This window comes from Microtus pennsylvanicus, chromosome 3 (assembly GCF_037038515.1).
Source record: "Microtus pennsylvanicus isolate mMicPen1 chromosome 3, mMicPen1.hap1, whole genome shotgun sequence".
Taxonomy (NCBI): domain Eukaryota; kingdom Metazoa; phylum Chordata; class Mammalia; order Rodentia; family Cricetidae; genus Microtus; species Microtus pennsylvanicus.
The window spans coordinates 14,028,775-14,044,377 of NC_134581.1; the positions used below are offsets into that span (position 1 = coordinate 14,028,775).

The 15,603-nt window shown below is 41.6% G+C and overlaps 1 protein-coding gene across 2 annotated transcripts in view; it reads right to left on the minus strand.

Moving 5' to 3' along the window:
* The window catches only part of Smarcc1 (SWI/SNF related BAF chromatin remodeling complex subunit C1), a 109,215-nt gene that overhangs the window by 8,366 nt on the left and 85,246 nt on the right, over nt 1-15,603 (minus strand). For both annotated transcript variants that reach the window (XM_075964571.1, XM_075964570.1), the window contains exon 26: nt 6,448-6,709. In XM_075964571.1, the coding sequence (XP_075820686.1) occupies nt 6,448-6,709 (262 nt within the window). The remainder of the gene's footprint in view (nt 1-6,447; nt 6,710-15,603) is intronic.

Consider the following 15,603-nt stretch of genomic DNA (forward strand, 5'->3'; position numbering starts at 1 on the left):
CTAGAAGGAACCAGAAAACACAGCCTCTCTTAAATCCTAGTAAAGAATACCGCATAGCTGGGTGCCAGAGACCTCATCTTCAGACTGTGAGAATAAGCGTCCATTTTTTGGAAACTGGGTCTCATATGTAGTCCAGGCTAGCCCACATTCTCTTTGTAGCTAAGGATGACCTTAAACTCTGATCTTCTTGCCTCTACGTGTAAGTGATGCGATTACGAGCAGGGGTTTTTATTTTATGTGTTTTGATACTGGTTTTATATGGTGCTGGGGATTACACTGGCGTCTTCAAGCACGTTCACCAAGCCCTCTGCCAACTGAGCTGCACCTCAAGCCCAACCTTCTATTATTTTAAGTTATATCAAATGTGTGATAAGCCTGTTATGAAGACTCAGAAGTCTAGCGAATGATACATATGCTGCTATGTTCTAGGCATTTAGGCTTTAAAAGTATGAACTCGCCGGGTGGTGGTGATGCACAGCTTTTGGAGTTTTTCAAATCTATGAGACCAACATCTAAAACAAACAAAAGTGAGCAAATTCTTCCCTTCACTACCGTGAAACCTGAAAAAAAAAAATCTTTTCTTTCCTAGACAGAATGATAAAGCCTTTCTCATTAGAAAGGGGGCGTCAGCAAGAGGAAAGGTTAAAGTCAAACTATGACTTCTGCTTCTGAGGTTCAACTAGACTGGCTGCCCAGCAAGCCCCAGGGATCCCCGTCTGTATCTCCCCAGCCTGGATTTATAAGTGTGCAATGTTAGACTGGGCTGTTATGTAAGAACCAGAATCAAACAAAGGTCTGGAAAGCTGTTTACCAACAGAGACATTCCCACAGAAAAGAGGATTTGGGACATTCATATTTGAAATAGAAATTAAAAGGACTAGAATGAAGACAAAAATCAATGTCTTGTCTATCTGAAATCGCAAGCATTGCCCCCTTCACCGTACCTGACACAAGTATCACCTTTTTTTTTTTTAAAGTCAAGCTATTCTTGCTAATTCTTACAAGCTTGAAGTATGGCTCACATAAACCTGCAACACCAAGGAGATAATACTAAACAAAATATGTGTATGTGCACAGTCCATTAACACACACACACACACAGCTGGGGCGTATTTCCCTTTCTGAGGTGGGGAGGGAATAGAGAGAGGAAGGACAGTGAGCAAGCTTCAAAAACAGCACTGGCAAAACATAGGATGGTGGGAGTCTGACCTACATACAAGCGTTTTTTAAACAGCAGGCATCTGAAGCCTGGGATATGGAAAGGTTTGCTAAAATTAGGTTTAGCTAGTAGAAAAAGTCTCTCACACTCCCATGTTTATTAGATCTTTTACTAAAGCCTTACACCTATCATGTCTAATAGGATATTAGCTAAGGATTTTATTTTTTATTCACTGGGAGAATAAGGTGAGAACGGAGAATGAAACTGGGAAGGGAACCCGTGAACACTTAAGCATGTGTCAACCACCCATTTCTAACCATGCAGACATCCTCTGGCTGAGTCCCCAGGAGAACGGAAACAACACAGTGGGGGCCAAGTGAGGGGAAATCTAGGATCCACAGAGGCTTTTTCCCCACAGCAGTTTCCTGGGCGCACCTGTCACAGATGCTGTTAGGCCTCACTGTCGGACAGTATAAGCAAGACTAGAGGTATCACAGACTAGAAGACGATGGATTGGAGGCTGCCCTGGGATACACAGACAGACCATCTTAATTTTTACTCCAAGCAAACAAAGAATAAAGTCAATGGCCCAGGGCCTCAGCTGAGACATGTCCTAGCTTTGTTACTGAAGTAACATTTCCTCACCAAACCACACTTTCTTCCTCGGTGGTGCTGCAGATGGATTGCAGGGCCCTGGGCATGTTAGGCAGATGTGCTACCAGAGCTGTACCAGAGCTTGCAGGCAGTGGGTACCAACCAGTCCACTCTCTGCTGTGGTTGTCCATGTATTTGTAAATACTGCAAAGTCAAGCCAAGTTGGGCAACACAAATGTTGGTTCACCCAAAAGTTGGTTGCTAAAAGGTAAAGGGAAGCCTGATGACTAAGTTCAATACCTGGGATCCAAATGATGCAGAGAAAACTACCTTCCACATGTTGTTCTCTGACCTACATACATGCACCCATACACATACACACATAAAATAGAACAATCTTTAACAACTGATTGGTATAATTACTACTCAGCTTACAGACTATCACAGACAGAAGAGGGTAAGTATTTTTTTAAAACTCAATGTTTAACAAAATAGGCTTCTTTAATATATATATATATATATATATCTGGGAGGAGGTGAGTCATGCCTTTAATCCCAGCACTTGAAAGGCAGAGATAAGTGGATCTCTGTGAGTTCAAGGAGAGCCTGGTCTACAGAGCAAGTTCTAGGGCAAGCTCCAAAGCTACAGAGAAACCCTGTCTTGAAACACACACACACACACACACACACACACACACACACACACACACACTCACTCACTCACTCACTCACTCACTCACACACTCACAAACTCACTCCTGCATGGTCTGTGTGAGGGCATCAGAAGCCCTGGAACTGGAGTTACAGACAGGTGTAAGATGCCATAAGGTGTTAGGAATTGAACCCCGGTCCTCTAAAAGAGCAGCCAGTACTCTTAACCGCTGAGCATTAAGTTCTTAGCTGAAGAACTGTTAGGTACTATTTTACAGCTTAAGGAGAGAAGATGAATGCAGTGCTGCCTCTTCTAACAAGTTCAGCAAAACGTTAAGACAAGGTAAAAATAGATGTGCCAACCATAGAGCAGAAACACTTTGGGGTGCAGAGTTAGCTCAGTGTTTAAGAGAGCACACTGCTCTTCCAGAGAGCCGAAGCACAGTTCCCAGCACACATGCTAGTCATCGCACAACTGCCTGTTAACTCCAGGGGATCCAAACCCTCTGGCCTTCAAGGGTACTTGCATTCACTCTTAACATTTGCACACACAGAGATATATACACACAACTAAATATAATAAAAATAGGGGCTGCGGAGATGGCGTAGAGGATAAAAGAACTGACTGCTTTTCCAGAGGACCTGAGTTCAATTCCTAGCACCCACATGTCAACTCACAACCACCCAGAACTACAGTTCCAGGGAATGGAATGCCCTCTTCTGGCTTCTAGGGGCACAAGGCACAAAAATGGTGCAGACATTTATACAGGTAAAACTCCCATATGCATAAAATAATGAAACAATAAAAATATAAACAAAATCAAACTAAACACTACACTACATAAAATTTCCTGGCCATTTTGTTTGATATGAAAAAGCTAACTTGGGATACATCTGTAAGATATAACCAGAGATGAAAACTAATAAAGCAAGAACAAAGCATGCAGCAGACGGGACTTACTACACTTGAGGGAGTTTAATTGAAATCTGGGGAAACAAAAACTGAAAAGGCAGAAAAGGTAAGCATATGCAACATGTATAGAGGTGTAGTTCAAAGAGCAGACATCAGCTACTTGGAAGATCAGTGCCATTTGTGTGCACAGCTTAGGAGACTTAAAATAACGAACAGGAATCTCATTTTGTTGAGACAGGGCCTCACTATGCAGCTGTGGCTGGTCCTCCTGCCTTTACCTTCCAAGTGTTACAGGTATGTGCTATCACACCTGGGTGAACTGCTTTAATGGGTCCTACCACTATCGATGGACAGTTCTGGTTGTATATGGGAAAGGTGCCCATGAACGCAACTGTACACACACATGCCAAAAGAAGATGCTTAGGCGACTCTTTACCCTCTGCTTTATTCTTTTTTGAGGTGGCATCTCTCTCTCTCAACATGGAGATTGTGCTTTTCAGATATGCTGGCAGTCACCAAGCCCCAGTGATTCTTTTGTCCCCCTCCCCCACAGTGATGCAAAAGACCCCATCTGGCTGCTGTGGGTGTTGGGATCTGTACTCAGGTCCTCATGGTTGCATAGGAAGTAAAGCTACTCTGAAAAGCTGTACGGATTTATCATTGAGCAACAAATCTGTCTTAGTTCTCTTTTCTACCACAGTCACACAACAGAAGTTCTGCCCGAATACCAAACATTACCCAGTTCCTGATAATTACCCTCAGGTCCTAATGTAAACACTGTGATCTGTGATGCCCCCTCCCTCACCCCCGTTTTGAGAAACACGTTCCTGTTACAAAGCCCAGGCTTTGAACGTACTGCGTCATGAGTATTCAGACTGATGACGGGTGTGCTCCTCACCACTAGCAGCACCAGGGAGACAAGATCTCATTAACTGGAATTTGCCATGCACCCCAAGCAGGCAATCTACATCCTGTCTCCCAGGAGCCGACATGCACCACTGTGCCCAGCTCAACAGTAAACTTTTCTAAAATTTAGAAAATGTTATTTGGAAGAATTCTGTGTTAGTTAGCTTTTTGTTGCTATAACAAATCAAAAGCAAAACCCACTTGGGGAGAAAAGGGCTTATTTCAATTTATACTTCCAGGTCATGATCCATTATTGAAAAAATAAGGGCAGGGGTTCAGCCCAGAATCTTAAAGCAGAAACCCTGGAGAAAAGCTGCTCACAGGCTTGTTCTCTGGCTCCTGTTCAGCTGGCTTTCTTGTATACTCAGGTATCACGTGTCCAAGAAGTAGTACTGCCCACAGTGGGCTAGGTCCTCCCACATCAATCAGCAATCACGACAATGCCTTACAAACCCACCCATAAGCCAACACGATATAGGCAAGTCCTCAAGTGAAGGCCCAAGGTGACTCTAGTTTGTGTCAAGCTGAAAATAAACACTGGCCACTATAGCCTTGCTCACAGTTCTTGTGACAGTGACAAACCTGAGATGGAAGATGGCTGTCATCCCAAACACCATTTGGCTACCTCACCATCTTCATTCAAAAGGCGCTTAGGCTCAACTATGTTCATAGCAGCTTTGTTTGTCATAGCCAGAACCTGGAAACAACCTAAATGCCCCTTGACCGAAGAATGGATAAGGAAAATGTGGCACATTTACACAATGGAGTACTACACAGCAGAAAAACAAAACAAAACAAAAAAAGACAGCTTGAATTTTGCAGGAAAATGGATGGAGCTAGAAAACATTATTTTGAGTGAGGTAACCCAGACATAGAAAGACAACTGTCATATGCACTCGCTCATAGGTGGTTTTTAAACATAGAGTAAAGAAAACGCCTACAAACCACAATCCCAGAGAACCCTGACAACAATGCGGACACTGAGAGAGACTTACATAGATCTAATCTACATGGGAAGTAGAAAGTGGAAAAAGACAAGATCTCCTGAGTAAATTGGGAGCATGGGGACCTTGGGGAATGATTGAAGGGAGGAGGGGAGAGGCAGGGAGGGGAGCAGAGAAAAATGTAGAGCTCAATAAATATCAATAAAAAAGAAGCTACAGTTAATGGGCCAGGCAGTGATTTAATTAATAAAGTTTCTGTGTCATTATTTCGGGGCTGGGCAGCCGGGAACCAACAAGAGGCCCCCTCCAATACACTGTAGTAATATAAGCAGCCAGATCACAACTGTATTCAACCATGGCTTCTGTACACAAATATGATTGGTAATTTCTAGGAGAGTATTCAGAAATCTGTCCTTTGAAGGAGTTAGGGGTTAGGACTTTTTGAGGATTCAAAGAATTTTACTGTCTATCTCAACTGCTTCTTTTGCATACACAATATTTGCACCCTACCTCAACAAGTGCTAACTCCGGCTCTAGGAAAATATTTATAATGACTGTACAATTCAAACTGATACAAGCTTACAGGACGATTATGAACAGAACAGTATCCAAATACCCCATATCCACAAAAAAATATTAAAAATGGTACAAAGGGAATGAATCATAAAAGTTCATTTGTTTTGCAAATTTTCTTGAACTGATGATGACAGTATACAGACAATCTAAGAATATTTTCTTTAGGGGTTGGAGAGATGGCTCAGCGGTTAAGAGCATTGATTACTCTTTCAGAGGTCCTGAGTTCAATTCTCAGAAACCACATGGTGGCTCACAACCATCTGTCGTAAGATCTGGTGCCTTCTTCTAGCCTGTAGGCATACATGGAGACCGAATACTGTATACTTAATAAATGAATAAATCTTTAAAAAAAAAAAAACCGAAACAAAAAAGAGAATATTTTCTTTAACACAGTGCTGGGACTCAGTACACAGAGTCTCATTATGTCTCAGGAATTCATCTGTCTTGTTAAATTGATCTACCCAAGGAAAAAAGCTTCTTCTACTTGAGGTTACTGCAAATGCTACTTTTTACCCAAAGCATGTTATAGATTTGCTCTTAGAAGTCCTAGCATCATCCAAAGGCAGAAAACTCTCTCCTCTCCTAACCATTCTCTTTTCATTATGGCTAGTTTCATACGATGAGAATGCCAGGACCCACTTTTTGTTAGAAATGACCCTGTGGCACTGTGAACAAACTTCCTGTTAGCAAAGGTTCCCTCTTACCTGGCTGGGGAGGGTGTGGTGGCGGCATCTGATGGTGCATCAGAGGGTAGGGTGGGGGCTGCTGATGAGGCATCATGCCAGGGTGTCCTGCTGCTCCAAGCGGGGCCAGACCAGGTCCTCCTGAGTGCTGGTGTGCTTGCTGAGGGTTCTGGCCATGCTGCTGCTGTTCCATCTGCTGTCGAGCTCGTAGCTCAGCGTATTTCAACTGTTCCATGTGGAAGTTCTGGCGCTCAGTAAGCAACTGCTGTCTCTGCTGTTCTAGCTGTAAGGGAAGTAGAAGAGAAATGCCCCAAGGAGGGTTCTCAGGACTTTATAATGTGTAGGACATGTATTTGACACATGAGTTCCATCCACACCATGCTATAGGCAGAGGCCCCTTATCAGGGATGTCCTTATGTTTAGTCTAAAATCTACTTTTCCTTATACTAACCTGCAGGGGGTGAATGCCCCGTGGCCCTACTTTTTGACAGACAGGAAGGCTTTCTTCTTCCCTTTTCCCCCCCTGGTTTTTCAAGACAAGGTTTCTGTGCAACAGTTTTGTCTGTCCTGGAACTCACTTCATAGACCAGGCCTGTCTCTGCCTTCCAAATGCTGAGATTAATGGTGTACACCACCATTGCTTGGCTCCTTTCTTCTTAGTATTACTGGAGACAGTATTTAACTACCTTGCATTCCTGGGCTCAAGAGATCCTCTTGTCTTAATTTCTACAGCTATGTGCCACTGTCTGGGTAAGCCTGCAGGTAACATTTTATTTAATTACTTAGGGAAAGAGTCTCAGAGTGTAGCCCTGCTGCCATCCATCACAGAGATCCGCCTGCTTCTGTCCCCAAGTTCTGGGATTAAAGGTGTGTGCCACCATGCCGCAACTGTATTAAAAATATATTCCATAATCGATATTTCCCTAGGTAAGAAAAATATTCTACCTGTTCTTCTCAGCAACGTTTAAAGACCGTTCAATTTCCCTAGGTACTGTATTTTGGATGCGATCTACCAGTTACTGTCTTAGACTATAAAATGGCTAGCAGGTGACATGACCTTAGCTACGTACACATTTTATCCTCATATGTGGAATGGTACAGCAAGGCAAATTTTAGCTTTGAAATAGCTAAAATTACACTGGGTCACAAAGCACATACTTTCACTGACTAAACACAATTTTTTTAATTATTTATTTTTTTATTTTATGTGCATTGGTGTTTTGCCTGCATGTATGTCTGTGCGAGGCTGTCAGATCCTGGAGTTGCCATGTGGGTGGTGGGGATTGAATTCAGGTATCTGGAAGAACGTTTAACCGACAAACCATCTCTCCAATCCCTAAATATAATTTTTTAAAAGGAAACTTGAAAAATACAAACATTTCAATATTCTGAATAGGACTGGAAAACGGCATAGAGTTCAACAGTAGAGCACGTATGTGAGGCACTAGGTTAAAATCCAAGTGCCACAAAAAGAAATCAATAAATAATTAAGAAAAAGCTGGCAAATTTTCAATCCCAGCACTCAGAAGTTGGAGATGTGAGGATCAAGAGTTCAAGATCCTTCTTGGCAGGTAGTGCGTCTCTGCTGGAGGTGACACCGACACAACAAACAAACAAACACATTTTGATAATAAGTAGAATAAGTACTGTCATATTAAATTATTATAATTTCAGTTGCTTTAAACTTTTGTAACATGGCTGGTACAAAATCTTAATAACATGCATGGCTCAAATTTTACTTCTGTTGAGTATCACTATTGAGCCATTCAATGGGTTAAGGAAATAGGACAGTTTGGCTTTTGAAAGGAGCCAATTCCATGAATAAATAATATAGACTATAAATAGCAAAAACTAGGTGGAATAAGCATGACAATTAAATTATAAAAACTTGCAAAGATGATCCACTATGGGAGAGAAGGAGAAAGGTCACAGCAGCCAGGAAAGGAGATGAATGGAGAGCTATGTGCAGGCAGACAGCAGCAGAAGGAAACAGAGCTACACATCAAGTTTAGCAGCCTGGAATGAAAGGCTCTGGCCTGGCTGGACTTCTTAACATGACAAAAAAGGACCCAAAATAAAAACATTGAGAGAATGGTCAAAGGGTTCAAGTCTGGAAGAACACTAAGTAGTGACATGTATGAGACCAAACAATAAGAGACCTAGAAACTGACTACAGTCTTGCTATTCTTTCTGGGGAATTTAGAATTCTGCAATTTCCTGAGATTACACACCAGAAATGGTATTTACTTGTGTTTTGGAGTCACTGTTTTAGACAGCTTGGCTGTTGTCCTGAACCCATTTAAAAACTAAAGAAGGTAGGTCTAGATCTGCTTTGTAAATACCCTGAACTGCAATGGTGACTGTGCTGTGTGTCCCTCCAAAGGGACATTTTTCATCTTTATATTAGCCACTCAGTGTTTTCGTCTTTTTCTTGTTTTTGAGACAGGGTTTCCCTATGTAAGCCCGGCTGTCCTCAAACTCAGAGATCAGCTTGCCTCTGCGTCCTGAGTGCTGGGATTAAAGGTGTATACCACCATTGCCTGGCTTCTTTTTTAAATGCCAAGTAGCTTTTTTGGGGGGAGGGGGGAATTCAAGATAGGGTTTATCTGTAGCTTTGGAGCCTGTCCTGGAACAAACTCTTGTAGACCAGGCTAGTCTCGAACTCAGAGATCCAGCTGCCTCTTCCTCCCAAGTGCTAGGATTAATGGTGTGTGCCACCACTGCCGGGCGCCAATTAGCATTTTTAGATGACCTAAATTCATCAAGGTCTTACATGATTTTTTTTCCCCCAAGACACAGTTTCTCTGTGTAGTCCTCCTAGCTGATCTGGCTATAGACCAGGCTGGCTTTGAACACAGGTCATCTTTGTAAAAAAAAACAGCCAAAAACCTTTTATATTATAGAAATGGGAAGAAAGTCAAATAAGATGGAATCCTAGTCCTTGAGAGATTTAGGGAGAAGGATTATCAGTTTGAAGACAGTTTGTGGCCCTGCATCAAAAGCCACTGTTTCCAAAACAAAGAAACCAACAAACGAAGGGAAAATTTACTCAGTTTTCCTATCTACAATTAGCTACCCTAAATTATACTAGTTATCTCTAAACTGTCAGTCTTTCATTTATTCTTTTTTTTTTAAAGAGGAAGGAAGAGGATGAGTGTGAGGGTTAAATAAGGATTATGACTGGGTATCCCTTGTTGCCCAGATTCGTCCCAAACTCACAGTAATCCCTGGTGCCCCGCCCTCCCTGGCTGACTTGCTAAACTGTGTCTGTCATTTAAAAACATAGAAACTAATTAAAAGGAAGTAATTATGAAAATTAAAAAAGGCAAGTGATTAAATACACATAGGCGCACCTGAAAAGAAAACTCAGTTAAAACTCAAAGCTTTAATGGAGGATGAACAAGTCTCCAGAGGTTGAGAGTACAGGTGCAAATTTCCAGTCCCCATTGGCCCCAGATGGGTCTGGGCTCCTAGATGCCCCAGGGTGCTCTGGGGCAGAAGCAGATCTCCTACTTCCTGACCCCATCCTGTAAATCAAGTATCCCTGCTATATCAAATCAAGTCTAAAGGCTGCATAAATCCACACAGGCACCTAATTTTTGATAAAGGATGTCAAGATACAATGGAGAAAAGACAACCTCTTCAAGTACTTCTGGGAAAATTAGACACCCAAACATAGAAGAATCAATCGATATCTCACTTTCACATTGCTTAAAACAAAACAAAACAAAATGGCCACCTTAATGTTAGGATTAGAAACTTAGCTGGGCATAATGGTGCACATCTTTAATTGCAGCACATGAGAGACAAGGCAGATCAAGGCCAACCTGATCTATAGACTGAGTTTAAGGAGAGACAAGGCTACACAGAGAAACCTTGCCTCAAAACCCCCACCCCCTAAAATCTAGAAACCTATAAATTGTAAAAAGATATAAGATACAGATATGGCCAAGTACAGCAGCTCATGAATCTAGATGCAGCATTCAAGAAGCTGAGGCAGATGGACAAATATGACCTTGAGGCCAGCCTGGGCTGCGGAGTGTGCCCTGCCTCAAAAAGAGGAAAACAAGAAGTCTGAACAGTGATGGTGCAGCCTTTAATCCCAGAACTCAGGAGACAAAGTCTACAGACAGAGTTCTTGCACAGCCAGGACTAAATAGAGAAACACTGCCTCAAAAAAAAAAAAAAAGAAAAAAAAAAAGAAAGAAAGAAGTAAATTAATAAAACAAACAAAGCAAACAAACTTGTTAGAAATGAAAACTAGTGAAGCCTGTATAGAAATCAGTACGCAGTTCCTTTTTTTTTGGGGGGGGAGGGGGAATTGAGACAGAGTTACTCTGTGTAACAGCCCTGGCTGTCCTGGAACTAGCTCTTGTAGACCAGGCTGGCCTCAAACTCACAGAGTTCCGCCCGCCTCTGCCTCCTGAGTGCTGGGATTAAAGGCGTGCGCCACCACTGCCCAGCTCATAGTTCCTTAAAATAACAAAAACATACTTACAGTAGGATGGGGGCGGGGGGGGGGGGGGCGAGTGGGGGAACGACACCTAGGTCTCCATGTCCACCACAGCACTATTCACAGCAGTCAAGGCATGGAACAACCTACATGCCCACCAACAGGTGAGTAGTTCAAAGAAAATGTGGAGTACACATAATTCAGTTTCACACAGCTGCAAAGAATGATCAGTCAGCCAGGTGGTGGTGGTGCATGCCTTTAGCCTCAGCTATCAGGAGGCAAATGCAGGCAGATCTCTGTGAGTTTGAGGCCAGCCTGGTCTATAGAGGGAGTTCCAGGATAGCTAAGGCTATGCAGTAAAATCCCGCCAGAGGTGGAGGGGAAATCAAAAAAGAACGTTTAATGATTCCCAGGACAATAAGCTAGGCTTAAAAGGGAAAACTATCACGATTTCTGCTACGTGGAAAGCTCAGTGTAAATGTGTGTGAAGCAGGAGTAGGGAGCAATGAAAGCGAGCAAAAGCTATTGGAGAAGAGGACGATATGGAGAAGGCTTGCTGGGAATTGAACTCAGGACTTTTGGAAGAGCAGGCAATGCTCTTAACTGCTGAGCCATCTCTCCAGCCCCCTGAATTCACTAATTTTACACTAACAAAAAAATTAAAGACTTAAGACCAGTTTTGGTATCCAAACAACAAACTAGTAACCTTCATGACAAGCAGGGAGGATGGGAAGGAGGCATTCCCTAACGACCTGGCAGTATGAAGGCACATTTTATATGTATTCAACCACTGAGCCATGCTTTGACAGCTGCTACAGAGCTATTCAGTAAAACATTATTCTTGATCTGTAGTTAAGTCTGAATCACAGAATGGTAAGAAAATAATCAACTTGCAACAGAAAATATTTATCATCAAAAGTGCATATAATTAATACACATTGAAAACGTTCTGGAAAACACCAAATTAATGACTATCTTTAGGAATAAAACTATTTTCAGTGTTATATGAATTCTATGACACTTGCTACATAGCATGGGTGACCTTGAAAACAAGCTAAACAAAAGAAGCCAGACAGAAAAGGTCACATATTTTAATTACTTGACATATATGAACTGTCAAGAGAAAGTATATCTAAAAAAACAGAAAGCAGATTACAGTTGACAGATTCAATGCAGGGTTTAAGGAGACACTAAAGCCAGTGGAAGGGTTCCTGCCAGCATGGGTACATCTTTCCAGGGTATGAAATGTTTTGTAATAGATAATGGTGACAGTGAGAAAGCCCCGTTTCTACTATGAAAACTATAATGCTGCCACCTCACCTCTTAATCCTTTGTGTGTATGTGGAGGCATGTGCCACAATGAATGTATGGCAGCCAGAGGAAAAAATTGTGGAAGCTCTCTTATTCCACCATTTGAGTCTTATCTACTTAAATTGGTTCTATAAAGCCTGGAGTGGCGATCTTTGCCTGGAATCCCAGAAATTGGGAGGCTGAGATAGGAGGAATTTATATTTTTGGTCACAAAGACTCCTTTTAAAGTATTTATTACCTAACTTTTCACATTATGCATAATACACAGAGAAACCCTGTCTCAAGAAACTAAAAGTAAGTACTTTCCCCCATGTGAAAGGATGTTTTCCCTGAATGCATGTCTGCACTGTGTGCATGTAGGGGGGCCCAGAGGCCAGAAGATGGCGATGAACCACAGAACTAGAGCTGCAGATGGTTGTGAGCTCCCATGTGTGTCAGGAAAGAATCCTAACATGACTGGGATTATAGCTCTTGTTATGCTACCTCCCTGATAAATTGTTTAACTATCCCCCACTGCCTTCCTTCTTACTACCACTCTATGACAGCAATGGGATAATAGCTATGTATAAAGTGTATAAAACATTTCAATCTCACTCAAGCAATATTTAAGACAAGAGAACATCTACTCTTAGGTTTTTAGAAGAAAAATAAGCAACATCACATTTATATCTAATTCTGAAAGTAAAAAAATTTTAAAAAGATCTATTGCTACTTAAATAAATAAAATCAACCCTCTTAAAAAGAAAAAAAGCCAGGTGATGGTAGCTCATGCCTTTAATACCAGCATACAGGAGGCAAAGGCAGGTGGTTCTTTTTGAGTTCAAGGCCAGTCTGGTCTACAAAGTGAGTTCCAGGACAGCCAAGGTTGTCACACAGAGAAGCCCAGTCTCAAAAGAGAAAGTCTTATAGCAACTATGTCTGGAAAAACAGAGTAGGAACGTTCCCTAAAATGAACCAAAGGTCTGGTAGGTGCAAGAGAGAACTAAGCATTCTCAACTGGCTGACCTACTCATTTTCCACACTATCAGCTTCACTTATTTCACACGAGAAATAGGACAGAAGTCTGTACATCTCAGAGACTTAAAGATGAAAGGAGGTGATAATGGCCTGCTTGTCCCTAAGTTACAAAACAGTAGATGATAAATACAAAACATGCTTGACACCTTGCTCTGTATTTGGCCCACATGAGAGGTTACTGACTTGCCTGCCCAGGCTCCAGTCTGTCTGGAGGAAGGGATAAGAGATCAGCACTGCTGGAGTCTTCAGTAAGGACAAAGTAATTGGTATTGTTTATGCTTCTAGTTTTGTCAAATACTTTTTAGAATATTAAACTAGAATATCTATATATTGTACATAGTTGTAGAATATTCCTTTACACTGTGTGAAGATACGTCACTGTGACTGGTTTAATAAAAAGCTAAACAGCCAAAAGTAAGACCGCACTTCCCAGGCAGAGGTGTGAGGAGTCACTAGCCAGGCAGAGAGGAAGCAGGACAGAGTACAGAATAAAGGGAATCAAGCCACTCAAAAGAACGAAAATTAAAAGATATTGGTTAATTTAAGTTATGAAGAACTAGTTAGGGAAAAGCCTAAGCCACCCCCTGAGCTTTCATAACAGTAAGTCTCTACATGGTTATTTGGGGGCTGACAGGGTGATAGATACCTGCTGCTGTACACTAGCACAGTGGCTGACCTAACGAGTTCACAAGATTAACAGCTTATAAATACAAATTTTCATGTGGAGTTGTATATGCGTATTTACCAAACACTAATCACATACTAGACAGTGTGCCAAACACAGGCCATAATTTTCTCACCTAACCTTTTCACAGCCTGCAAAAATTACTGTTACAGTAACAATCATGGTTTCACTTGCAAAAAGACAGGATGCTATTTTCTTGGTTGTAAAAAAAAAAAAAATCAGGATTCAGTTGTACAGAAAATTTTCATTACGGTGATCTCATTTCCTAACATGTGCACCATATCCCTACTGAAGCACACCTACCTACCTACCTACCTACCTACCTACCTACCTACCTACCTACCTACCTATCTATCTATCTATCTATCTATCTATCTATCTATCTATCTATCTATCTATCTATCTATCTATCCATCCCTGATAATAGGGTTGGACTACAAACTGTGGCTTGAGTAAGAATGGACTCCTATGTTTGAATGTGTAGTCATCAGGGAGAAGAACTAACTGGGACGGATTAGGAGGTGAGGCATTGTTGGAGGAAGTGTGTCACTGGGGTGAGCTCTGAGGTTTCAAAACCCAAGACAGGTCCAATGGCTCGCTCTTCCTGTTGCCTGAGAATCCAGATATGAAAATGTCAGCCTCTCCAGTACCATGTTTCCCTGCTTGCCCCCATCCTCCCCTGATGAGAATGAACTAACCCTCTGAAACTGTAAAGCAGCCCCAACAAAATGCTTTCTTGATTTCCTGTGGTCACGGTGTTTCCTCACAGCAATAACACACTGACTAAAAGAAGTGGGTACTAAAAGCTGTGTCAGGCTTGACCATGCTGATGGTTGGTGAATGTGAATTTTGGATTAGAAAAGCAGTCCCTATGAGCTGGATCACAGAAGACAGTGCTGAGGGTTGTCTGAACTTAATCAAGTTTCCAAAGGGAAGAATCTTAGTAAGTGACCTGGAGGCCATCCTTGTGATATTTTGATGAAGAATGTGCCTACTTTCTTCTGTTCTTGTCAAACAAAATCCACATGACGATAAACTGAAGAGTTTGGATTAATGGTGTTGAGAGGTGATTTTAAGATACCTAGTATTGACTGTCTTATGCAGACCTATAATGAAAAGGAGCAAGCTGATCAAGGAAAAATACAAAAGTGTACAGTTTGAGGAGAAAAGGAAATGTAATGGAGCTTAAAGAAAAGCCCGAGGCTAAGTGGGATATAAGGAGCTGTGACCTCAGTGCAAGATGTCACCTAGGTAAGGGGAGGGAGAAGGGCAAAGAGGGAAAGAAAGCAAATAAGCAAGGGAGCTTCACCAGTGAAGGAAGCTGGTTAAAATGTATCTAAACCAGGGGGTCAAGTTCTAGCCCCAACAAACAGCAAAACATAGCAGCTTCAGCAAAATCTGTCTGAGACTTGACCTGAGCGTAGTTTGGTTATCAGTCAGGAGGTGAGATAGAGATAAAACATCAAATATTAGATTTGATTATAGAAAATTGAGCCCTTAAGTCAAAAGGAGATAAACTTCTATTTTCTATTATTTGTGTTAGGGGCAGGAAAATCAAAAAAATCTTGACTCATTTAATGGATTTAGAGTTTTACACTATTCTAAGATTCAACTTGAAATATCCCTTTTAAAAACAAACAAAAAAATCCATTTTTAGAAGGGATATTTTATATCAAGTATGTAAATAGAAGACTGACAAAGAGCTAAGATT